The following is a 20,762-nucleotide window of genomic DNA, read 5'->3' as shown; positions in this document are numbered from 1 at the left end:
AAATATTTTAGAATTTTATTGGACTAAATTCTTTCCTAGTGTAACTCCACTGGAGTCAGTGAAGTTACACCAGACATGAATTTGACCCAATGTGTGTGGCTCTGCTAAGAACTCATTAGAGCAGAAGGGCTATAGGAATCTGTCATACAGAATAGGATTAGCCTACAGAATTAGATAAGAAACCATGTAGTCATAAAAGAACTGTTGACTCCATAATTAAGGTTGAGTTCTGTTTTGCATTTAAAGGGGTTCAACCACTTTGTTTTTCATGAAAAATACAGTGTGTCCTCCTCAAACTTGCAGAACTTGTTCTTTGAGGACAAAATTAATTTTCTAAAGTGTTTACAGGTAAATCATTTAATTAGTTAAAAATAATTAAAAACTGCATGATATCATGAAAGGGAAAAGTACACCTCTACCCTGATATAACGCGACTCGATATAACACGAATTTGGATATAGCACGGTAAAGCAGCACTCGGGGAGGGGCAGGGGGGGCCTGCACTCTGGTGGATCAAAGCAAGTTCGATATAACGTGGTTTCATCTATAACGCGGTAAGAGTTTTTGGCTCCTGAGGACAGCGTTATATCGAGGTAGAGGTGTATTTAAAAAGTAACATCTTTAAAAATCATTTAAATTTAATGGGGGACTACAAATGCTAACATGCCTTCTTCATAATGGTGTCTTCAGTGCATGATACCACCACAGAGCAGAAGATTGGTTGGGTGCCTTAACTGTGCATTTCTTACCTTGACATATTTGTATTTATTTTACATGTGACCATAACTCTGAATTTCCTGGGTTTGTAAAGCTGGGCTTTGGGATAATTACAATATCCCTGTAATGCTTTTTACCCTTAACTTTCTGATACCCTGAACTTTCAATCTTAACTGCATTTTAATGTAGTTTTTTTGTGTCTAGGAATACTGTATAACCTGGTAGAACAATAAGATTAAGCTAGAGTTCTGTAAGACCTTATCCTGTAAGTTCCTGTCCAGGACTTTATAACAGGCAGAGACATTACACCTGGAAAATCCATGCCTGGTTGTACACTGAGCTTGTTGCATGCCAGGACAGAGCGTTGGGAGTTTAGTCCGTGCCATGTGAATGCTTAAACATATATAAAAAAGTTATGAACAATAAATGCTCATGCCCTTCACTGTCAGTTCTCAGTACCTTGATTGCAGCTTCTCCTCAGTAACCTGGAATATGATCAGTACAAAGCACAAATGTAGGCAGGAAATGCTCAGAGTATTTTGAAGCTGCCATTATTTATTTAGCAATAAAAAATTAAACCGTACTTCTTCTGTAAGTCACTCAGTCACTGCTAGCTATTGCTGTTTCCAGTGGTGCCACTTCAGTGCTGTGAAGGACAGATGTCTCAGGAGCAAAAGCAGGTTTTTGTATTGCTTGGCAGGTCTGCTCTGTATTAGAGTAAAACAGCGGTTGGCAGATTGGATTTACATTCTCCTGAGGGCTGGATCTGGCACGCCAGCTGTATGTTTAATACCTGTAGGTCATATTGATTCCACACTGCATTTGTAAAGAAGAGCAGCCACTTTATCTCAGCTGCATCACAAAGGGCTCAGTCCTGAAGCCAGTGGAAGCTCCCATTCCTACAACATCCGCAGGATCAGACCCCCAAAAAGTGGGATTTGAAAACAAATATTTTAAAACGAAAAGTATAATTATGAAATAACAGAGCATGGCACTAGCTAGTTATGCTCTAGATAGTTCCGTTTGTACAACATTAACTAGCATTGTTATCTAGAGTCTATCCATGTTAGTCTGGCTAAAACACTTTATTTTACTGATTAGCACTTGACATACTAGAGCTGGGGCTGTCAGCTAATGGGGGTATTCTTTTAGCTTTGCTGGTTTAGAGGCATTTGACTTTGGAGCTGAGGAACCAGGATTCTGCTCCCAGCATCCTCTGCGTGTGAGATTTGCATAGTGATTTTGTCAGTTGCCTGCAGCATGTAGATTTATTACAACAGGTTTGAGTTCTAGCCACAAAAGCTTAAAATGTACCTGGACCAAGTGACCTTTGGCACAGATGTTTTTTCACTTCATGAGGCCACATCACCCTGGAAGTGTTTGTGCTCCAAGGAACCGGACCCAGAGTGTGGGTAGCAGAGAAGACCTGGGCAGTTCTGGAATCGGCTACTCAACTAGCTTCATGAGCCCCCTGCCTGTTGTGTGACGAGAAGGAGCCACCCGTCTCCACTGTCCATGCTCTGGGGATGGGCTCACAAAGTGAAGGCTGTTTTAGGCTGTTGTTGCATTCCAGTGCTGTGTCGTACAAACCCAGCATGTTTGGTCTAAGACTAAGTGGGCCACACCATACAAAAACAAAAATAAATAAAAATCAGCCCCTCGCACAGACTCTTCCTGCTGTTCCACCTCTCCTTCCTCTTCCTCTCAGGCTCCATCCCCTGCACAGACCATTCCTTTCTGTTCCACTTCCTTCAAAAAGCTCTTCTGTTCTTCCCAGTGCTTGGTAGAGTCCCAAGCCAATCTCTGATCTGTAATGCTAGCGTAACCCTGGAGTCTCTCCAGTGACATTCGTGGCGTTGCTCCATGTTTAAACTGGTGTAAATGAGATCAGAATCTAACCCTTAGTTTGTCCCTGGCTCAGTGTTCGGTTGGGCTCTTTCCACTGCCTAGCCGGAAACTAGGAGCCATCCTTAATCTTCTGCTGCTGTTCGGATTCAGCTGTGCAGTCTTAAGCAGATTGATTTGAGTGGATTTGGATAGGCTCCCTTCTCTCAACCCCAGTACAACGCTTGTTAAGTATCATTCACTGCCTTCCCTCTCCATGTGTATGGGAGGTGAGCTAAAAGCCCCTCAGGGGCTTCTGTGCCCTCTACTGCTACCTGAGGTATGAGTAGCTGGTGCCAGGGAGTAAGGATAAAGGAGGGAAGTTTATGCCCCCTCACTTCCCTGTCTGGCTGCACAGGATAGGCCACAATTTGGCCCTACACCTGTAAGTAGATATAAATGTCACTGGAACTAATATATATGGTCCCAAATTAAGTCAAGTCAGTTTCCAGAATATGAAGAGAATAGCAAAGATCCTCCGTGCCAAAATGCTTTGTCTGTCCATCAGTTCCAGCGACACAGACACAGCTATGTACCGAGCCCACTTCCACCATTCCTGCTCTGTCAGAGGCTCTGCTCACCTCTATATCCTTGTATAGGATGTTCACGGTAGGCTTTCTTTGTAGCAGTGGGTACATTACATGTGTCTATCCTTTTGTTTAGCCATGTGAGTACTGTGCAGTGGGACATGGGGAGATCTCCCTGCCAAATAATGCGCTTAACAGTCTCATCTGTTTATTTGACTGTCAAGTGAGCCGAGACACAAGAGGTGCCTGACCTTGATTAGTCTTCTTAATTTAGGATAGCTGCAAAGAACGTGCAGCGTTGCTTGAGGGATGTGATGACAAGCAGACACACCCAGTCCATAGCACAGTAGTTAGGGATATATTACTTGGGCAAGAAGAAAGCAAATAGAATTCTGTGATGGCCCTCACTAGGGGTAGGTTGGTAGGGAAGTGCCTCCTAGTGGTCAGGGCTTAGTCCTGATGTGCAGGGGGGTTGTTAGTAGGGGAGCCCAGGCCTCCCACTCCACCAGGCTCTGCCCCAGGACCCTTTGAGGGCTATCAGTGGTCTGACAGTTGAGGATGCTTAAAGTGGTCGTCCTGGGCCACTTCCTACCCATCTCCCCGCTGTTGTCCCAAGGTTGCCATGTGGGGTAAGGCAGTATGAGGGTTGTCTGTTCAGCCCAAGGCACCTTCTGGTGGCTGTGTGTAGCAGGTCATTCTCCTTTTGTTCTTGGATAACAACTGCCTCCTCCTGTGGTATGCCCCAGCCCCCTGGGCCAGCTCAGTCCAAGGCTTTTCTCCCCACTGAGGTAGTCCAAACAGAAAATAAAGGGGCTCAATCAAGTCCACAGTTTATATTCCCCTCAGGCTGTCTCTGGAGCAGGCCCTCCCTTCCCTCATGGAGGGCCCTTTGGGCAGTTGTTTAGGGAGAGATTCTGTCTTCCCTCAGCTCATCTCTCCTGGAGTTGCCAGTAGCCGGTCTGTTCTCTTTCCTGGTCTGCCCCCAAATGAGCTGCTCCCCTGCCTTTTAACTCCTTCTTTAGTTGGCATATTTACTACAGGTGAGCCCAGAGTATTTCCTTAACCCCTGGTTGCTCAGTGTGGGGTTTGTATACCCCTGTCACAGGTGCAGAGAAAAAGCAGAATCCTGTGCCACAGAAGGAAAGGTGACACATCAGAGAGACACTACGATAAATAAGAAAGATTGGAGAGGTGCAAATAAAGCCTCCAATTACATGAAATTATCTATTGGCTCTCTCTCCTTGCAAATAGCAGAGCTTCCCTGAGTTTAGGACACAGGTATAACTGCATGGATTCCACATTCTTGGATTGCAGTGACTGTAGAAGGTGTAAACATTTACATAGTTGAATTGGATTCTGCAGGAAACAAGGTTCTTACGGAACTCTTGTTAGCGGTAAAATGGCGATGGTGTTTTGATCCGATAATAATGATAGGTGGGAAGAGCGTTACCTCACAATCTGTCGTCATCTAGAGGGGAAGCTGAGAGCCATCTCCAAAGCAGTAGGAAATGCCTCACCTGGAGGTTGCTCTTGGTGATATAAGTCATTCATATATAAAAGTGTGAAGAAAAATGTAATTGCATTTTATGTGTTTGAAAAGGTAAAAAGTTTAACAGAACATTGCCATGGTTAATGTCCAGTTAACAAAACTGGATCTTTCCTGCCTATGAAGTAACACACAGTAGCCAGTACGAAAATAGGACTTTATTTACAGCATTTGGTTAGTAAACAGGAAAATGGTCCAAATGATGAACTGACTAGTCTCAGCCCATACAGTCCCATTAAAATCAATGGGATCTCAGGGTGGTTTACAATGTAATTAATCATACAGTGAAAATTTAGCCTTTTGTGTTATCTTTGTACAAACATACAGAAATACTACCCAGTGGGGTGCATTGATTTGTTCCAATTTTTTAAAGAATTTAATGAAGAGGAACGGCGATGATTTTTAAAATCTGACAATTAGTCTTTTCAGTGCAGGAAGATTTAAACCACCAGGAAGTAACAACCCAGTATTACTTCTTGGTGATTGATTGACTCAAGAACGGATGTGACAATAGACAAGTGAACTGGCTGTTACTGTGGGTCATCTGTTTTAGCATGCATAATGCACGCTATATGGAGGCAGTCTTAATAATGTGTAACAGAGTGAAATGCAAGCTACCACTAACACCCAGATCTTATTTCCTCTCTGAACACAGTTCTCCTGTTGATCTCTTTAGTAGATGATAAAGCAGGTCCCTTGCACCCCCACCTGTCCCCTAGTACAGCAGAGAAATATGCTGTCACTCTGTTCCACTCATGATCTTGTTTTTCTCCTTCTTGGTACTCTTAGTTTGTCAGCTTCAGAGCCTAGTTACATTCCACAGGCCTAAAGAGTGAAATGTCCCAAGACATCTTTTATCCTGAGTCTCCTGCATCAGAGTGTGGGTTACTGTTGTCAGGCTATCAGGTCCACTCTGAAGTGGTATTAATAGTTAACTCTCTTAAAGTGCCACAGCCTCATATGTTTGGTCTGACACTGATATATTCATTTCTGCATTGTACAAGTGCAGTGAAGATAGGAAAAATGAACTATATAAACCTTCTCCTGACAAACCACTTTGTTAGATATATTAATGGAGAACTTTGCTGGCAGATCTAGCAGCTCATTTCACACACCATCTGAGCTTTATGTGTACTGCTTGTCTCATTGGAGAGGGAAAGGAACAGATGATTACAAGAATAGTTTGGGTCCAAGGAGGATTCAGAGTGAATCTATTCTTTGGGGCTACTCTTCATTATTGCTGACAGAAATGTGGTGCCATTCACACAGAAAAGCACTGCGGGGTTCATGGTTAATCATTTAAAAACATTTAAGCCCCAATTTCCTATTGACACCATGGTGTTTCTGGTAAGTATTTAGAATGTTCACAGAAATTATCTAACTTGGGCCTTTCCAGAAATTGGCTGTCTTTTTTCATTGTGATGCTTTCCCTGGCATTTTCTCCCAAACTCCAGTTTTGTTGGTTTAAAAATCCACCACTTCATCTGCAAGGGCCAAATCATGTCCTTTCAAAGAACCAGACTGTCATAACTATAAAGGGAAGGGCAACAGCCCTCCTGTGTACAATACTATAAAATCCCTCCTGGCCAGAGACTCCAAAATCCTTTTACCTGTAAAGGGTTAAGAAGCTCAGGTAACCTGGCTGACACCTGACCCAAAGGACCAATAAGGGGACAAGATACTTTCAAATCTTGGTGGGGGGAAGGCTTTTGTTTGTGCTTTTTGTTTTTGGGGAGAGTTCGCTCTTGGGACTAAGAGGGACCAGACATCAATCCAGGCTCTCCAAATCTTTCTGAACAAGTCTCTCCTATTTCAAACTTGTAAGTACAGCCAGGCAAGGCGTGTTAGTTTTATCTTTGTTTTCTCAACTTGTAAATGTACCTTTTGCTAGGGTATTTACCTCTGTTTGCTGTAACTTAGAACCTAAGGCTAGAGGGGGGTCCTCTGGGCTCTTTAAGTTTGATTACCCTGTAAAGTTATTTTCCATCCTGATTTTACAGAGATGATTTTTACCTTTTTCTTTAATTAAAGGCCTTCTTTTTATGAACCTGATTGCTTTTCTTTGTTTTTAGATCCAAGGGGGTTGGATCTTGATCCGCTAGGAGTTGGTGGGAGAAAGGAGGGGGGATGGTTAATTTCTCCTTGTTTTAAGATCCAAGGGGTTTGGATCTGTATTCATCAGGGAATTGGCGAAGAGTCTCTCAAGGCTACCCAGGGAAGGGAATTAGCACATTGGGAGTGGTGGCAGCGGACCAGATCTAAGCTGGTAGTTAAGCTTAGAAGTTTTCATGCAGGCCCCCACATCTGTACCCTAAACAGCGGGAGAAGAAGTAGAGGATTCACCTCTAAGGCCCTGATCCTGTAATGAATTCTACCCAGGTGCATAGGTCTGCTCACATGGAATCATCTTCAAACGAAGCACACACAAAAAGGGGGGAGGTTATTCCTGCATGTGTAAAACACAATAAATAAATACATAACAATGGTACTAATTATGAGAATGACCAGGATTCAAGAACACTAGGGGCTTATCTCAACTCAGCCATCCCCTTCATACACTTGGGGTTAGGATTCTGATGGACTATTTGAGAAACTACCTGTGGGAGGATGGGGACGGGGCTGAATCCCAAACTTGAGAACGTTTTCTGTTACATTTTTTTATCTCTGCTTATGGACATCCTTGGAAGAAAACCTTTGCTGACCACATCCGTGTCTTGTTTGTGCAGAGTCAGCCTACCAGTTATAAAACAGTATAAGAAAAGTAAACTCCTCGGATAAATGTTAGTTACTGCTGATGCTAGCAAGAAGGTTGTTTACAAAACATGATAGAAACTAACATAACAGATGGAGGTCTATAATATAAAATAAACTCTTCCCATTCCTGAAGCAAGTGATAGATCAGGGGTCGGCAACGTTTGGCACGCGGCTCGCCAGGGTAAGCATCCTAGCAGGCCGGGCCAGTTTATTTACCTGCTGACGCAGCAGGTTCGGCCGATCACGGCCCCACTGGCCGCGGTTCACCGTCCCGGGCCAATGGGGGCGGCGGGAAGCGGCGCGGGCAAGGGATGTGCTAGTCGCGGCTTCCCGCCGCCCCCATTGGTCCAGGACGGCGAACCGCGGCCAGTGGGGGCCACGATCGGCCGAACCTGCCGCGTCGGCAGGTAAATAAACTGGCCTGGCCCGCTAGGATGCTTACCCTGGCGAGTTGCATGCCAAACATTGCTGACCCCTGTGACAGATCCTTGCTAGGTAATGTCTCTTTATGTTGTTCAAGCCAAGATGTGCTGAAAATGAAAGATTCCCACCACTTCCCCAACTTCCTTCTAAAATGTTTTTCCTCTTGTGAACTGCCAATAAATTGGACTTCTGAGTTCAATGACCAGTGGTGCAAGAGTAAGATAATTGATTGCCCTTGGAGGACCCTAGTGAGTTTCATATTTGAGTAGGATTTGGTGAGTTACCACGCCTTTGATTTTCCCCTTTTAAACTGGCCCAATGACATTCTTAATAAGTAATTTTTCAATTTATAAGGTGATAATTGTGTTTTCAGCTTTGAGTCTCAAGCCTTTCAGTTTGTGCTCCGTGTTTTTCTCATGGGCAGATATTACACATACCCTGGAGCCTTGGCGTCTAAGACACTTTCTGATCCTCAGCTACCCTGTTTCTGTTTTGTTTCTGAATCTTTCTAATTAGTGATTCATTTTTCTCTGAAATTTGATTACTTTTCCATCTGTAAAAGCAAATCCCTTGCATGGCAGCAGAGATAGCGGAAAATAGATCAGTCTTCTGTCCTTCTCTTCTAACCATTTCCTTTCCGGGAGGTGGTCTGATCTCTTAATTTGGTTTTCTTTCTCTTTATGTTCCTCTTTGGGATATAATTGTATGATGCAAAATCTAAAATCTTCTAGTGGCATTTTTAAAGAAGGTTAGGAAACCTTTAAAATCAGTGATGATAGGAAAGGAAACAACCATTGTATAGCCAGATTCTGGCTGTCTGTGTGTGGCTGTACTGGAAGATAGGAAGAGTGGAAACACACCCATGTTAGGGGCAGCTATGACCTGACTGTGAAGCACAGGAGCAGGGGAAGATGAGCTGTCTGCGCCAGAGTCTGGGAGGAAAAGAGAGCCATGCCCTCCTTTTGATCCTTGGAGCACTATCAGATGCTTCTGGGGCTGTGATGAGTTTTGGGGCAGGAGCAAGAGCTATGGGCTCCCCAGTCCAACACCTCATTTAAACAAGCACTTAACTTTAAGCACTCTCAATGAACAGGTGAAGTCAAATCCATGGAACTACTCATGTGCTTAAGCAGCACATGCTTAAGTGCTTTGCTGGCCCAGAGCTTCTATGGAGACATTATAGACACACTACCCTATTCCTCAGTGCTAGGGGCTGAAAGGTGCTTCCCATGCCTTGTGTTCCCCTGGCTCTCCCCACTTACTCCTTATTATGGGAGTTTAGCAAAGTGATTATTCCATTCTTGTATCCTCTTGTGTTTTGCATCCCCAGTATCAGGACCCAGTTCTACTCTTGGGTGGATGCATGTTTGAAATGAAGTCAATGGTTTCAGGGCAGCAGATAGTCAGATCTGTACATCTCTGAATTTTAGATAAAATAATTGCCTTTCAGGCTCATAGGTACTGAATCTGTCTTGTCATTTGGTACCATTGCAAAGAAGGCATGCGACTGTTGCTGTGGGTAATGTGGATGAGAAGTGCAAAAGACCTATGTAGCTGGCCACGGGATGATCAGCCCAATAGAGGGAGATCCTTTGATGGCATAGGTTTGGCACAGTGACTTCTATGCCACCTGCAGCTGGCATAGGGAACATGGCTGAGGATTTTCTGTCGCCTGATCCTCCTCGGACTCACTGGCAGCAGATATAATATAGAGCAGCTCTAAGCCTGCTCTACTTACACTTGGGAAATGGCCTGGCACATATCCAGACCAGGAGCTAGGGAATAAAATGAGGTTGCTTCAAACCAAGCCCTTTACACACACCCCTATCCTTGGTTGTGCTGCAAGCTGCTTGGGTTTAGGCAAGGATCAGGGCCAAGAGCTCCAAAGCTGTGAAACTCCTCACAATGCCCCAGGGAAGCAGATAAGTAGCATTATCTTCCCTCTTCCCCTCTTCTCCTTGTATTGGTGCAGAACCTGAGAGACAGAGAGATTTAATGATTTACCAGAAGCCACCAAGCGAGTCTTTGGCACAGTTGGGATTAAAACTAATGAGTTCCTGGCTCTCCCTTTGTCACTCACCTCACTAAACCATACTATCCCTCTAAATAAAAGTTTAGCCAACTTGTGTGAATGGAGAAGTGAACTGACCACTGGAGGGGAGAGAGTTCCCTCATGTCCATGCTGTTAGGAAAGTCTGATACTTATCATGAGAAATTCTTCAGTTGTTCTTTTATTGGAACGTGTAATTTGAACACATAGGAAATAACTTTTAAGAGTTGGCCAGCCACAAAGCCTGAGTCTTTGATTCCAGGTCGCTCTGTCCGGTGTTTTGCCCTGTGGGAGACATTTTGGCAGGTAAATAAGAAAATTGCTCCATCAGAAGTCAACAGGAGATATTAGATAACTCTAGCCATTCTCCCAGGACTTTGGACTAATTTAGTTCTGATTCTCATACCAAAGAAAGATGCAGCTATTTCATATTGCACCAAGGTATTATATTCTGTCTCTTTTGCATCCCTTTCTATTTTAGGAATATGCCTACCCATGTGTAATCTAAGCAAGTATGGGACAGTGGGAGTAACCAGGGCCATTGGGCCCATGATCTATTAAAGATAAGAAGTGAAGTAGTACAATTAGGACCTGTTCCTGCAAACTTTACTCTTGTAACTAGTCCTTTGATATCAGGGATTCAATGGGATGGCTCACATGAGCAACAGTTGCTGACATGAGTGAGCTTTGTAGGCAAGTCCCCTTCGGAGAGAGCACACCACAGGTAAAGCCAATGTAACATGGTAGACTCATAAGACAGAGAGAGATTGGTCTCTCTCTTTAATGAAAGAAGATCCTGTGTGCATCTGTAAGGGTTGGTCTCAGACCTGAGTGGGGGCGTGATGACAATCAGATAATAAAGCGGTCCTCACAGGAGGAGCAAGCTTGGACATTTGGCCCTCTGTGAGGCGCAGGCTCTTCCCTTTCTGCGGCTCCCGTACGAGCTCCCTTCCACTCCCATTTTCCCCACCCCATCCAGTTTACCCTCTCAATCTCTGTCTCTCTCTGCACTTAACAACCTCTGTGCCTCAGACACTGCTAATTGCTGTAGCGTTGCTCCGTCTAACACGGCTGCCTGTGTTCTGTAGTAACCACAGGAAAAAGCACTAGCCAATGCCTTTCCCAGCAGTTGCCCTAGCTGTTTGTCTGCCCGCTCCATTTGTCCTCTCCTCTCCTCCTCCTTTGTGTGAGCCTGACAGTGCTCATACTGGTACTTCAACTGTCTTCAGATACATGGGATAGTCCTGTCCTGTTTGAAAACCTGCCTGTGTTAATAAGCAAGAGGGTTATGTTCTAGTCCTGAACTTAACCTGTCTGCCCCATTTTTTCCCCTTCCTAGAGGATTTGGAGGAGTATTTAGTGTTTCCGAGGCATTTTAAAGATCAACAGTGCTCAGTATTTATGGACCCTGGTAGTTTTAAATACAGGTATGAAGGGAATTATCTTGAGGACAGTTTGGTCTGACTTCACATGAAAAATCTTACAGGACATTTCCAAAATGCTTTCTAGCTTAGCTGTGCCAGGATTTTACTGTATGGCTCCATGCAGCGTTTCTCCTTTGTATTCAGGATTCGCTATTCACATTCTTTCCCTTTGGGGAATCATAACAGCTTTATAACTTCAGTAACACTAAAGTAAAACCTAGGGACCTATGCTACCTTCAGATTCACACTGCAGCTCTCCAAGTTTAAACTTTGTGACCTCTGAGGAGACCTCAGCAAACTTAATGGAATTAAGGACTGGGAGGGAAATACAACACTAATTAGCATTGCACCATCTCAGACTGGTGGAGGGGACATGTTCAGCATAAATAAATGCAAACCTGCAACAAAATCATTTGCATTCCTGAGCCTTCTCAGGTGTGTAGTCATGAGGTAGTTGTCTAAGCTACAAGTGATTTTGCATATCTATCAAGTAAATCAGAGATGCAGACTCCTAACACACATTAATAGGATGTGATTTTGTGATACTCCCTGAAGGAGTCTGTGTCTGTAAAGGAATGAATGAATAGAGACAGAAGGTGCAGATTGCCATCTATAACCAATTAGATATTGGTCTGGTGTCAGACCTCCAGCTTTTGGGAGACACCTCCCTGATGGCTGCTTCCCCCTTGTATTCACTGGCTTTCATGCACTAGCACAAGGCTGCAATGTTTGGGTTGCAGTTGCTACAAAGGAGTGGCTGTGTTGGTAACCCCGTAATCAGTGTGTATTAGGTTTCCCTCTCTGCTCAATCCACAGAAGAGGTGGGTCTGTTAAAGCCACGTGCATGAGGCTAGCTCAAGCTGTAGCAAATCCTCATATCAGCTCTGGAGGTCTCCAGTTCAATCCCTGTTGGGTTAAGCAAGATGTTAGCCCTCATACTTTCACTTTTACAAATTTCACAAAGCTCTTCTATTATTATTGTTTTACTATCTATTTTGTAATGTATATAATGAAACCTACCCTTTTGCCCTAACCTACCTGACTTTGTCCCATTAATCACTGTCTACAACGTGAACAAAACAAGGAGCAGGATAAAGAAGAAAGGGAAGGGAAGCAGCTAGATACTGCAGCCAGTTTTTAAATGGATTTCTGCCATTGCTTCTCCTCAATTCTATAGCATCCTCTTGGGTTCTGTGGCCCTGGCTCTGGCATCACAATCAAGCAGATTTAAGTTAGCGCGTGAGGATAGCAATAGGTCTGTGTTATGGTCACATCAAGGCTTCTATCACCCTTAAGGGTAGCTGTTGGTCTGTGGGAATACTCGGGAAATTTTGTACAAGATAATAGGTAACTCCTGGAGAGAATACAGTGATGTTGTGTATGTATACAGGGCTACTATTCAAGAGGTCCCTCTCCATCAACCTAGGACAAAGTTCAAGTGCTTTACAAGCAATGGTGGGGGCCAAATAAACTAGACATTGAAATCAGAGTGGTATTCCAGATGCCATGGAGTGGTCTATGTGGGTAAATGTTGACTTTTTAATGTGCCCTCACCACCCAGAAAAGCCAGTGAGAGTTAAAGATGCTGTTCAGCATCTCTCAGGGTCAAACAGACCTTAAGTCATTGCTGAGCCCACAATCAGTCAGCTTTCCTCTGATGGCTACGAAAGGATGCTGCAGCATTCACTGTCATTAGTGAGTTTTATTCCCTGCTTGATTTATGGAGGAATAAAACAGGGAGTCTATACTATATCCCTGCTGTGTCTTGTTATAACCATGTAGCCTGTCTCCAACTGACCAACGTGTCCTCATTAATGATTGTTCTATATTTAGCCATTGCTGGGAGCATGTACCCCTACCTTAATCAAAGACCTGGTAGCCATGGCAACGACACAGAGCATCTGGATGGAGACAGTTTGCCAAACATTTTAACAAGGTGTGAGATGAATATCACACATCACCATTAGGTGAATTAATTTATCGTTCCTTTCCAGTACAGATTACAAAGTATTCATAACAGCTCCCTTGCCATGAAATGCTAGACTTTGCATTGCTAAGAGCCCCATTAACATAGATTACATGACTAATCTTGTTTTCTTTTACATTTCATTTTGCAGGTGTATCAGCATTCGTATACGGCATATTATGTCCTCAGCAAAATACCTTTTGGGTAAGTAATAATTCAGTCTTCATTTTAAAACATAGCAATTTAAAATTCTACGAAGTAATAGAAGATACAACTAATGGTTTGCCTATAACAATCCTGTGTAGCAGTCTAGCATCCAATGTAGAACAGAACACATAACCTGAAAGAAACAAGAGTAGTCCACTTCCTCCAGAGGGCCTAGTTTTCATGTTGTTGGCTGGAATGTAGTATAAACAGCTGAAAACTGGGAAGTGAACATCAATTTATGTGCTCTGAATATCACACAGGCTACTAGTCACATGTGCAAATTTTTACCAGTAAAAATGGGGAGATACAATAGACCTGTACTTTGCTGTTACTGGAATATTGTAAGTGCAATTCTCAGACTAAAGCTCTAGTTTGCTATTCATTGTATTCTTTCTCTGGTTTATTATTCCTATATAGAGTCTCCAAACAGGTGGTAAGTGTTTCGCATACCTATAAGTCAGCTCCTGCAAGGACTTGCAAGTGTGCCTAATGTCATGCTCCTGAGTAGTTTCGTTGAAGTCAGTGACACTACACATGGCCTTTACCTAGCAAAGCACTTAAGCACTTGCGTAAGTCCCACTGACTTCAATGGGATTTTTTACTTCAATTGAACTTAAGCATCTGCATGAAATTAAGTATGTGTTTAAGTGCTTTGTTGAATCAGGATCCTGCAAACAGTTAAGCATGTGCATAAATTTTGGCAGGGTAAGGGTCGAAGTAGACAAAATGGGAGGAGGAGAAGAGATGTTACATTCCTTTTTGTAAAGTGCTGGATTGCAATATTCTATAGTACCTTTCTCCACATGACGCCCCACTGAAGTCAGTGAGTATTTGATGAATAAGTTACCACCAACCACAAGGAAGGGGGTATCACAATGTGGCCCAAAAATTGGTTTTACATTTTTCAGTATGTTTATCCTACCCTATTTTTATATGTAACAGGAAAGTAGAAATACAAAATATTTATAATTATCTCTTGGAAAGCAATTATTAATATTGTACTTTATATAAAAATTCAAGTGTGAAAGAATTTAGTCACGTCGGCACACATTTTTAAAGGTATTTAGGTGTTGCTATGCTCAGCATGGCAATGCCTAAGCGATTTAGGAGCTTAAATATCATTTTCAAGAGGCATCTAGGTACTCAGCATCATGTTTAGTTTCTTTAAAACATTGGTAATGTGCAGATGTTGTGTCAAGGAGCTATCTCGGTATATTCCTCCACTTAATTAAAAAAGAGTTCACATTGAGAATTTCTTTCATTGGTATCCAATTAACAGCCAAGAAACATCATTATGCTTTCTTTATAGAAATTCTGTATTCGGCACACACATATATATATATATAAAATATTAAAATCCCCAAAATGTTAGAAACTCTCTAAATTAACAATTTAGGAATCCAGGCAGTTCCCTACTACCACAGAATCATTCATCATCAACCCCACCAAATTTACATCGCATATTGAATCTTTATTTTGTTCTGTAATGGAACCATGCTGTGGTATGAATACTTTTGATTTCATTTATTTGTTCAGTGCGAAGTGAAGATTCTGAAAGGAATATAGTTACAGGAAGCACTGAGTTATGTCAGAGTCAGGGCTGGCTCTAGGCACCAACGCTCCAAGCATGTGCTTGGGGCGGCACTTTCCAAGGGGCAGCACTCCGGCTCCTTTTTTTTTTTTTTGCTTGGGGCGTAAAAAGCCGGGAACCGGCCCTGAGCAGAGGTGAGCTGCAGCAGTGGGGGGTGCGGGGAGGGCCGCAGGAAGTAACCCGGGGGGGGGGGGGGGCAGAGGAACTGCCCTCCACAGCCGCAGCTCACCTTCGCTCTGCCTGCTCCCCTGAGTGTGCCGCCACCACTCCACTTCTCCCCTCTCCCTCCTAGGCTTGCCGCGCAAATCAGCTGTTTTGCGGCAAGCCTGGGAGAGAGGGGGGAGAAGTGGAGTGGCGGTGGCACGCTCAGGGGAGCAGGCGGAGCGGAGGTGAGCTGCAGCGGTGGGGGGTGCAGGGAGGGCTGCAGGAAGTAACCCTGGGGGACGCAGAGGAACCACTCCCCCCACAGCTCACCTCCTCCCCCGAGAGCGCCGCCGCTCCGCTTCTCCTCCCTCCCTCCCAGGCTTGCCTGGGAGGGAGGGGTAGGAGGGGAAATGCAGCGCACCCAGGGGAGAAGGCGGGGCTGGGGATTTGGGGAAGGAGTTGGAATGGGGCGGGGAAGGGGCAGAATTGGGGCAGGGCCGTGGGGGCGCGGGAAAATTTTTTTGCTTGGGGCGGCAAAAAACTTGGAGCCGGCCCTGGTCAGAGTCCTGTCTGTTTTCTCATACTATGATGTGTTGGTGGAGCAGGAAGATATTTTAATGGAGAGAATTGGTAGGATTGTTCTGTTTGGCGTTATAAAATGTGTTGATTACATAGTGTGGCCAGGTTGTGTAAGTGTATGTAGATCTTGCAAGCTTATATTTTTATCTGTATTGTAGAGCAATTAGCAAGTTGTTGGGTTTTTTCCCCCAGTGGGTAATGTTGCATGATGCAATAGTGGAATAAGTACATTGTAAATGCATCCCTTGAATAGGACTACTGAATGGGAATTTATAATCTAGTAATATATTTGGAATTTTTCATATGATTTAAGAAATTATAATGGGTATAGTTTAAAGGTGATCCCAACTGAGTGGAGTGATAGTGGGCAAGGAAAGATGATGCACAACCCAAAAGCAATGCTTTCATTTAGAGAACAAAATTCTCACATCACGCTGGGTGGGGGTGAGGAGGGAAGGCTGTTGGCCTAGCAGGGAGAGACACACACACACACACACACACACACACCTGCCTTAGAGCAAAGTATTTATTTTATTGTATTCCCTTAGATTTGACATTAACGAACAAAGCTCTTGTAAATGCTTTGAGCGCCTTGACAGCAATTAACTTACAATAACCACCCAGCAGCTTTAGTACCAATATGCAAACAAATTAATGTCACTAGCCACCAGCCTTAAATAATCAAATGGAGGTAACCATTTACCTCAGCTTGCAGACAGTAAAAATGACAAATCTCCCGGAAAGCTGTCCAAGAACACCCTCATGTCCTTCCCCCAAAGTCCTGGTAGGCGCAGGGCACCCTACTTCTGCTGCAAAAAGAGGCAGCCTATGTACCCTGTTAGTATGTGCTGCCAATTGGAGGGCTTGAGGCCTGATTGTGCTTCCAAGCCAGTGGCCATAGCTTGAGCGTAGGTGGCCACATTAGCTGAGACCCCAGCCCATCTCAGTCCTTCTCTTTCTAAATTCCACAGAACGTATACCCCATAGGCTGTGCCAGTGTAAGTTTCCCTGAACTGTCTCACCCACCTTCCTCGCCCGCAGCTCTGACCTTTCATAATGAGAGGAGTAGGTAGTTCAGCCTTCATGCTCATTCAGCCCTTGCTACCTCTGCTGGGAATTACTAATCAGGGAGCCAATTAGTGTCACCACTTTTAAAGAATATGGCATTAATTCAATTCTCTCCATAAATTGCATTTTTTTAAGGGAAATCACTGATTTTTTTGCTGGTTTCCTGCAGATCCTGGTTATGATTGCAACAGAGATGGATCCGAGCCACCAAAGTTTGGCTTTAAATTTGAACTTTCCCCAAGTTCAGGGGTGTTCCAGTTGGGAGCTTAACTTGGGCCCACTTCTAGTTTATAATATACAGTTCAAGTGAAGACACTGGCAAATAGTGTGTGAAATGTCCCAATCTGTTAACCCTTACTCCTATCAGTGCCTTTGGAGAAGTATAACAAACTGTTTGCGTGAGTAAGAGAAGCAGGTTTGGGCTCCTTGTGAAGAGTGAGTGATAAATGAGAGCAGAGATAAGCCCCATAGTATCTTATTAAAAACAAAGTATAAGGCTGAAGTAGAAAGGAAAATAATCCCGGCAGAGTTTTAAACCCTTCCCTTCCCCTCCTATTATCTGAACTTTCTACAGATTCTGTGTAGATTCAGGATAAAAATCCCCAAATTTGCCAAATTTCCCTTCAGATTTCTGTGGCCCACTGGTTTTAAGAAGGTTTTTAGGGTTTTTTTTTAATGAAGGGATTTATTTATGGTCTATAATTGTTCTTATTTTCAAGACTGAAGGGGTTTTTTGCCTCTTTTTTTTTAAAAAAGGTTGCTCAACAGAGCTGGAAACATGGCATCCGCTACCTGTACCCCTGTTTTCTTTCTATCAAGTGTCAGAGCAATGAAGCTCATACTGTTCTTGGGTGCCATCTAGTGGATTTGTTACTTCTGTAAAATTTATCAGTTGTTTCATTGGACACAGCTTTGTATCCCATGTTTGCTTTTTTCTTACTGGTGCTGTCAAGATACATGATGGAACTTGCTTGTTACCTGCATTTTAAAATATTTTTGCAAAGCTTCTAGTGCAACATGATGGCTTCGCTTGCCAAGCTGTCATTGGCAACCTGTTGTTATTATTTATTTATTATTTGAGTTGCATTTATTTATTATTTGAGCTCCATTCCTGCACCAGGACCCCATTGTGATAGGCACTGTACAAACACAGAACATAAAGACAATCCTGTTTGTTAATTTCTCATCATTGTTCTTTTGTTTACTCATGGGCGCATGAATTCTGCTCACTAGAGTTCCTCAGTGTAATTGATCCTTGCTAGGTAAGCTGGTGCCTGGAGCCAGCCCTGCCGGTACTGCCCAGCCCCGCAGACAAATCTTCCACTGAGATGGAAGAAATGTACGATTTGTGTACGGCCTGCAGGATGAGCACCATATTCTTCAGATAGATTGAAAAAATACCTATCTGCTTGACTCTTCCCCTTGAGAACCACTTGCCAAAGTTTTTGTACTGAACTACATCATATGAATCCCTATTTCTTGTTAGGTTGTATTACATGTTATTAGTGCTCTTGCTGTGTGGTGCCTGTTACTGATTTTACATTATTTAATAAACCAACACAATGTTTAATGGGTTGTCTGTTTTTTGTTTTTTGTTTGTCTTTTCCACTGGGGCTCTGCACTGGGACCTTGCACTGAATAATAATAATCTCTTATCTAATGTTTTTCATCCATAGCTCTCAAAGCACTTTACAAAGGAGGTCAGTATCATTATCCTCGTTTTTCAAATGGGGAAACTGAGGAGGAAGTGACTTGCCTAACCTCACCCAGCAAGACAGTAGCAGATCTGGGACTAGAACCCAGGTCTCTTGAGTGCTTCAGAAGGCGGGTTATTGCATGAGTGCCTACTGCACTGACTTCGAGGTCGTTGGTTACGGGCCGCTGTTGAAAACAGCTTACGGCACTAAATGGGCCACAAGTCTATTCTGGTATGGCAGCACCTATGGAAGAGGTAGTGTTTGATTGTTCTTTTACCAAGTACCGGTATCTGCTGCCATCACCATGGCCTAAAAAAGACACCATTTTCAGTTCTGCTTTGTTTTTAAAATGCCCAAAGTAAAACCTAGCATAAAAAGTACAGCCTGTCAAACTTCCTGCTGTTCATTAGTTTCTGAGCGGATTGTTATCCTTTAGCGCTACTGGTAGGAAAAGATTGCTACTGACCATCAAGCAATGAACCCTCGCCACAATATGTGAGAGTAAAAAAAAAAAAACCAAAACAGAATTCCAAATGTGCTTGTAAGGCTCAGACGGGGAGATTTAATAGCGATTATATTGTATGTGGAGAGGAGGGAATTGTGCACAACAGCTTCTAGGAAGGATTTATGCTTCTTGCCAGATTTATACTGTGTAACAAGAGGCAGCTGGCAGACCTATCCAAGGAGCAATCTTAGAGCACAGTTATACTCTTCATATCCACACTGTAGAACTCTATTCAATATTCCACACTCATCCCCCACACAGAACTCTGATTAGCATCAAGCGAAGTTCTGTGTGTGGACTAAGTGCCAAAGCTGCAGTAGAGATCCTCACAATGGATAAGAAATAGGAGAATTTTGCTCTTTGTGCTTCAGGGATACATTTTCAAAGCAGAGTGTGTAGATTTCACTGTACAACTCCCACTAATGTTCAAATTCACCCTGTGTCTCTTACACCAGCTATTGATAGTGAACAGGATAGTATAAAATAAAATAAAGCCAGATCAGACTTTGTATATAGGAAGATGGTTGTCACAAACACACAAGAATCTCATTGCAAAGCAGTAGAGGCTAAAATCTTTCCTGTTGAAGGTCAGCAAGATTTTATCATAACACTTTGTGTCTGTGACAGGAGGAAGAAATTATTTAATATTTAGTCTCATGGCTAAAAGAAATAAAAGTGCTGGGAGTAAAGAGAATTGGGTTCAATTCCTGGCTCTGCCACAGACTTCTTTTGATTTCACCTCTTCCTTTCTGATTTCTACACAATGGCCCATCACTATGGTATTTGAACACTGTGGCAAGTCAAGTAACTTCACCGTGCCTCGGTTTCCCCAACTCTTAAAACAGGGATGATAATGCTGTTTATCGACCATGCACAGGTGTTGTGAGATTTTATTCATTAATGTTGATAAAGTGCTTTGAGATACTTGGATGGGAAATGCTACAGAAGTGCAAAGTACTATTATTATATCTATTTTCAGCTAATCAGATTTTAACTAGAGGAAACGAGTGATTTTTCTCTCTCTCACGTACCTATTCATTGAAGCTGTATAGCTCCTCATACAACTGTATGTAAAAATTTAGCAACCTGAAGTATGTTAAACAAATATGGAACCAAATACCTTTCATTCACTTAGAAAATTCTATGCTCTCCTATCACTGCTACTTTCTTTTCTTCCTCCACTTGCCTAAGTATTGCTGCCATCTTTTTTGTTGTATGTATTGTTGTTGTAGCCTGACCTGAAGAAGAGAGGTCTGTGTAAACTTGAAAGCTTCTCTCTGTCACCAACAGAAGTTGGTCAAATAAAATATATCATTTTTGTTGTCTTTTCAATCTAATGTACACTGTGAGCTCAGGGACCTTTGCCTGCAAAGTTCCATGCACGCCTGTGACTCTATAAATAACAACATCTTCATGTTGCAACAGGCTTATTTTTTATTTTGTTCTTGAGAACAGAAGAATTAGCAGTGATCTCACCCTTTCAGAGGGTAAGCACAGTGTGATAAGGGTCTGATCCAAAGCCCACTGAAGTCAGTGTGAATCTTTCCGTTCATTTCAGTGGGCTTTGGACCAGGCCCTGATGGAGATGATGTTGGGCCAATGAACTTGTTTCTATTTTAAATTAATCTGAACCTCAAACTCTACAGGCCAGTGCATACTGGCTAAGTTATTACAAGGGCA

The 20,762-nt window shown here is 43.1% G+C and overlaps 1 protein-coding gene across 8 annotated transcripts in view; it reads left to right on the top strand.

The window, feature by feature from the left end:
- The window catches only part of DPP6 (dipeptidyl peptidase like 6), a 767,813-nt gene that overhangs the window by 569,157 nt on the left and 177,894 nt on the right, over positions 1-20,762 (top strand). For 7 of the 8 annotated variants that reach the window (XM_054021141.1, XM_054021143.1, XM_054021139.1 and 4 more), the window contains exon 6: positions 13,443-13,495. In XM_054021141.1, coding sequence (XP_053877116.1) covers positions 13,443-13,495 — 53 coding nt within the window. Of the gene's footprint in view, positions 1-13,442; positions 13,496-17,636; positions 17,821-20,762 lie in introns of those variants that run through there. The other variant, XM_054021147.1, reaches the window with a different exon arrangement.

Source organism: Malaclemys terrapin, chromosome 2 (genome assembly GCF_027887155.1).
Source record: "Malaclemys terrapin pileata isolate rMalTer1 chromosome 2, rMalTer1.hap1, whole genome shotgun sequence".
Lineage (NCBI taxonomy): Eukaryota > Metazoa > Chordata > Testudines > Emydidae > Malaclemys > Malaclemys terrapin.
Note: the sequence above shows the minus strand (reverse complement) of the source record. Positions and strands in the feature narration are given on the sequence as shown.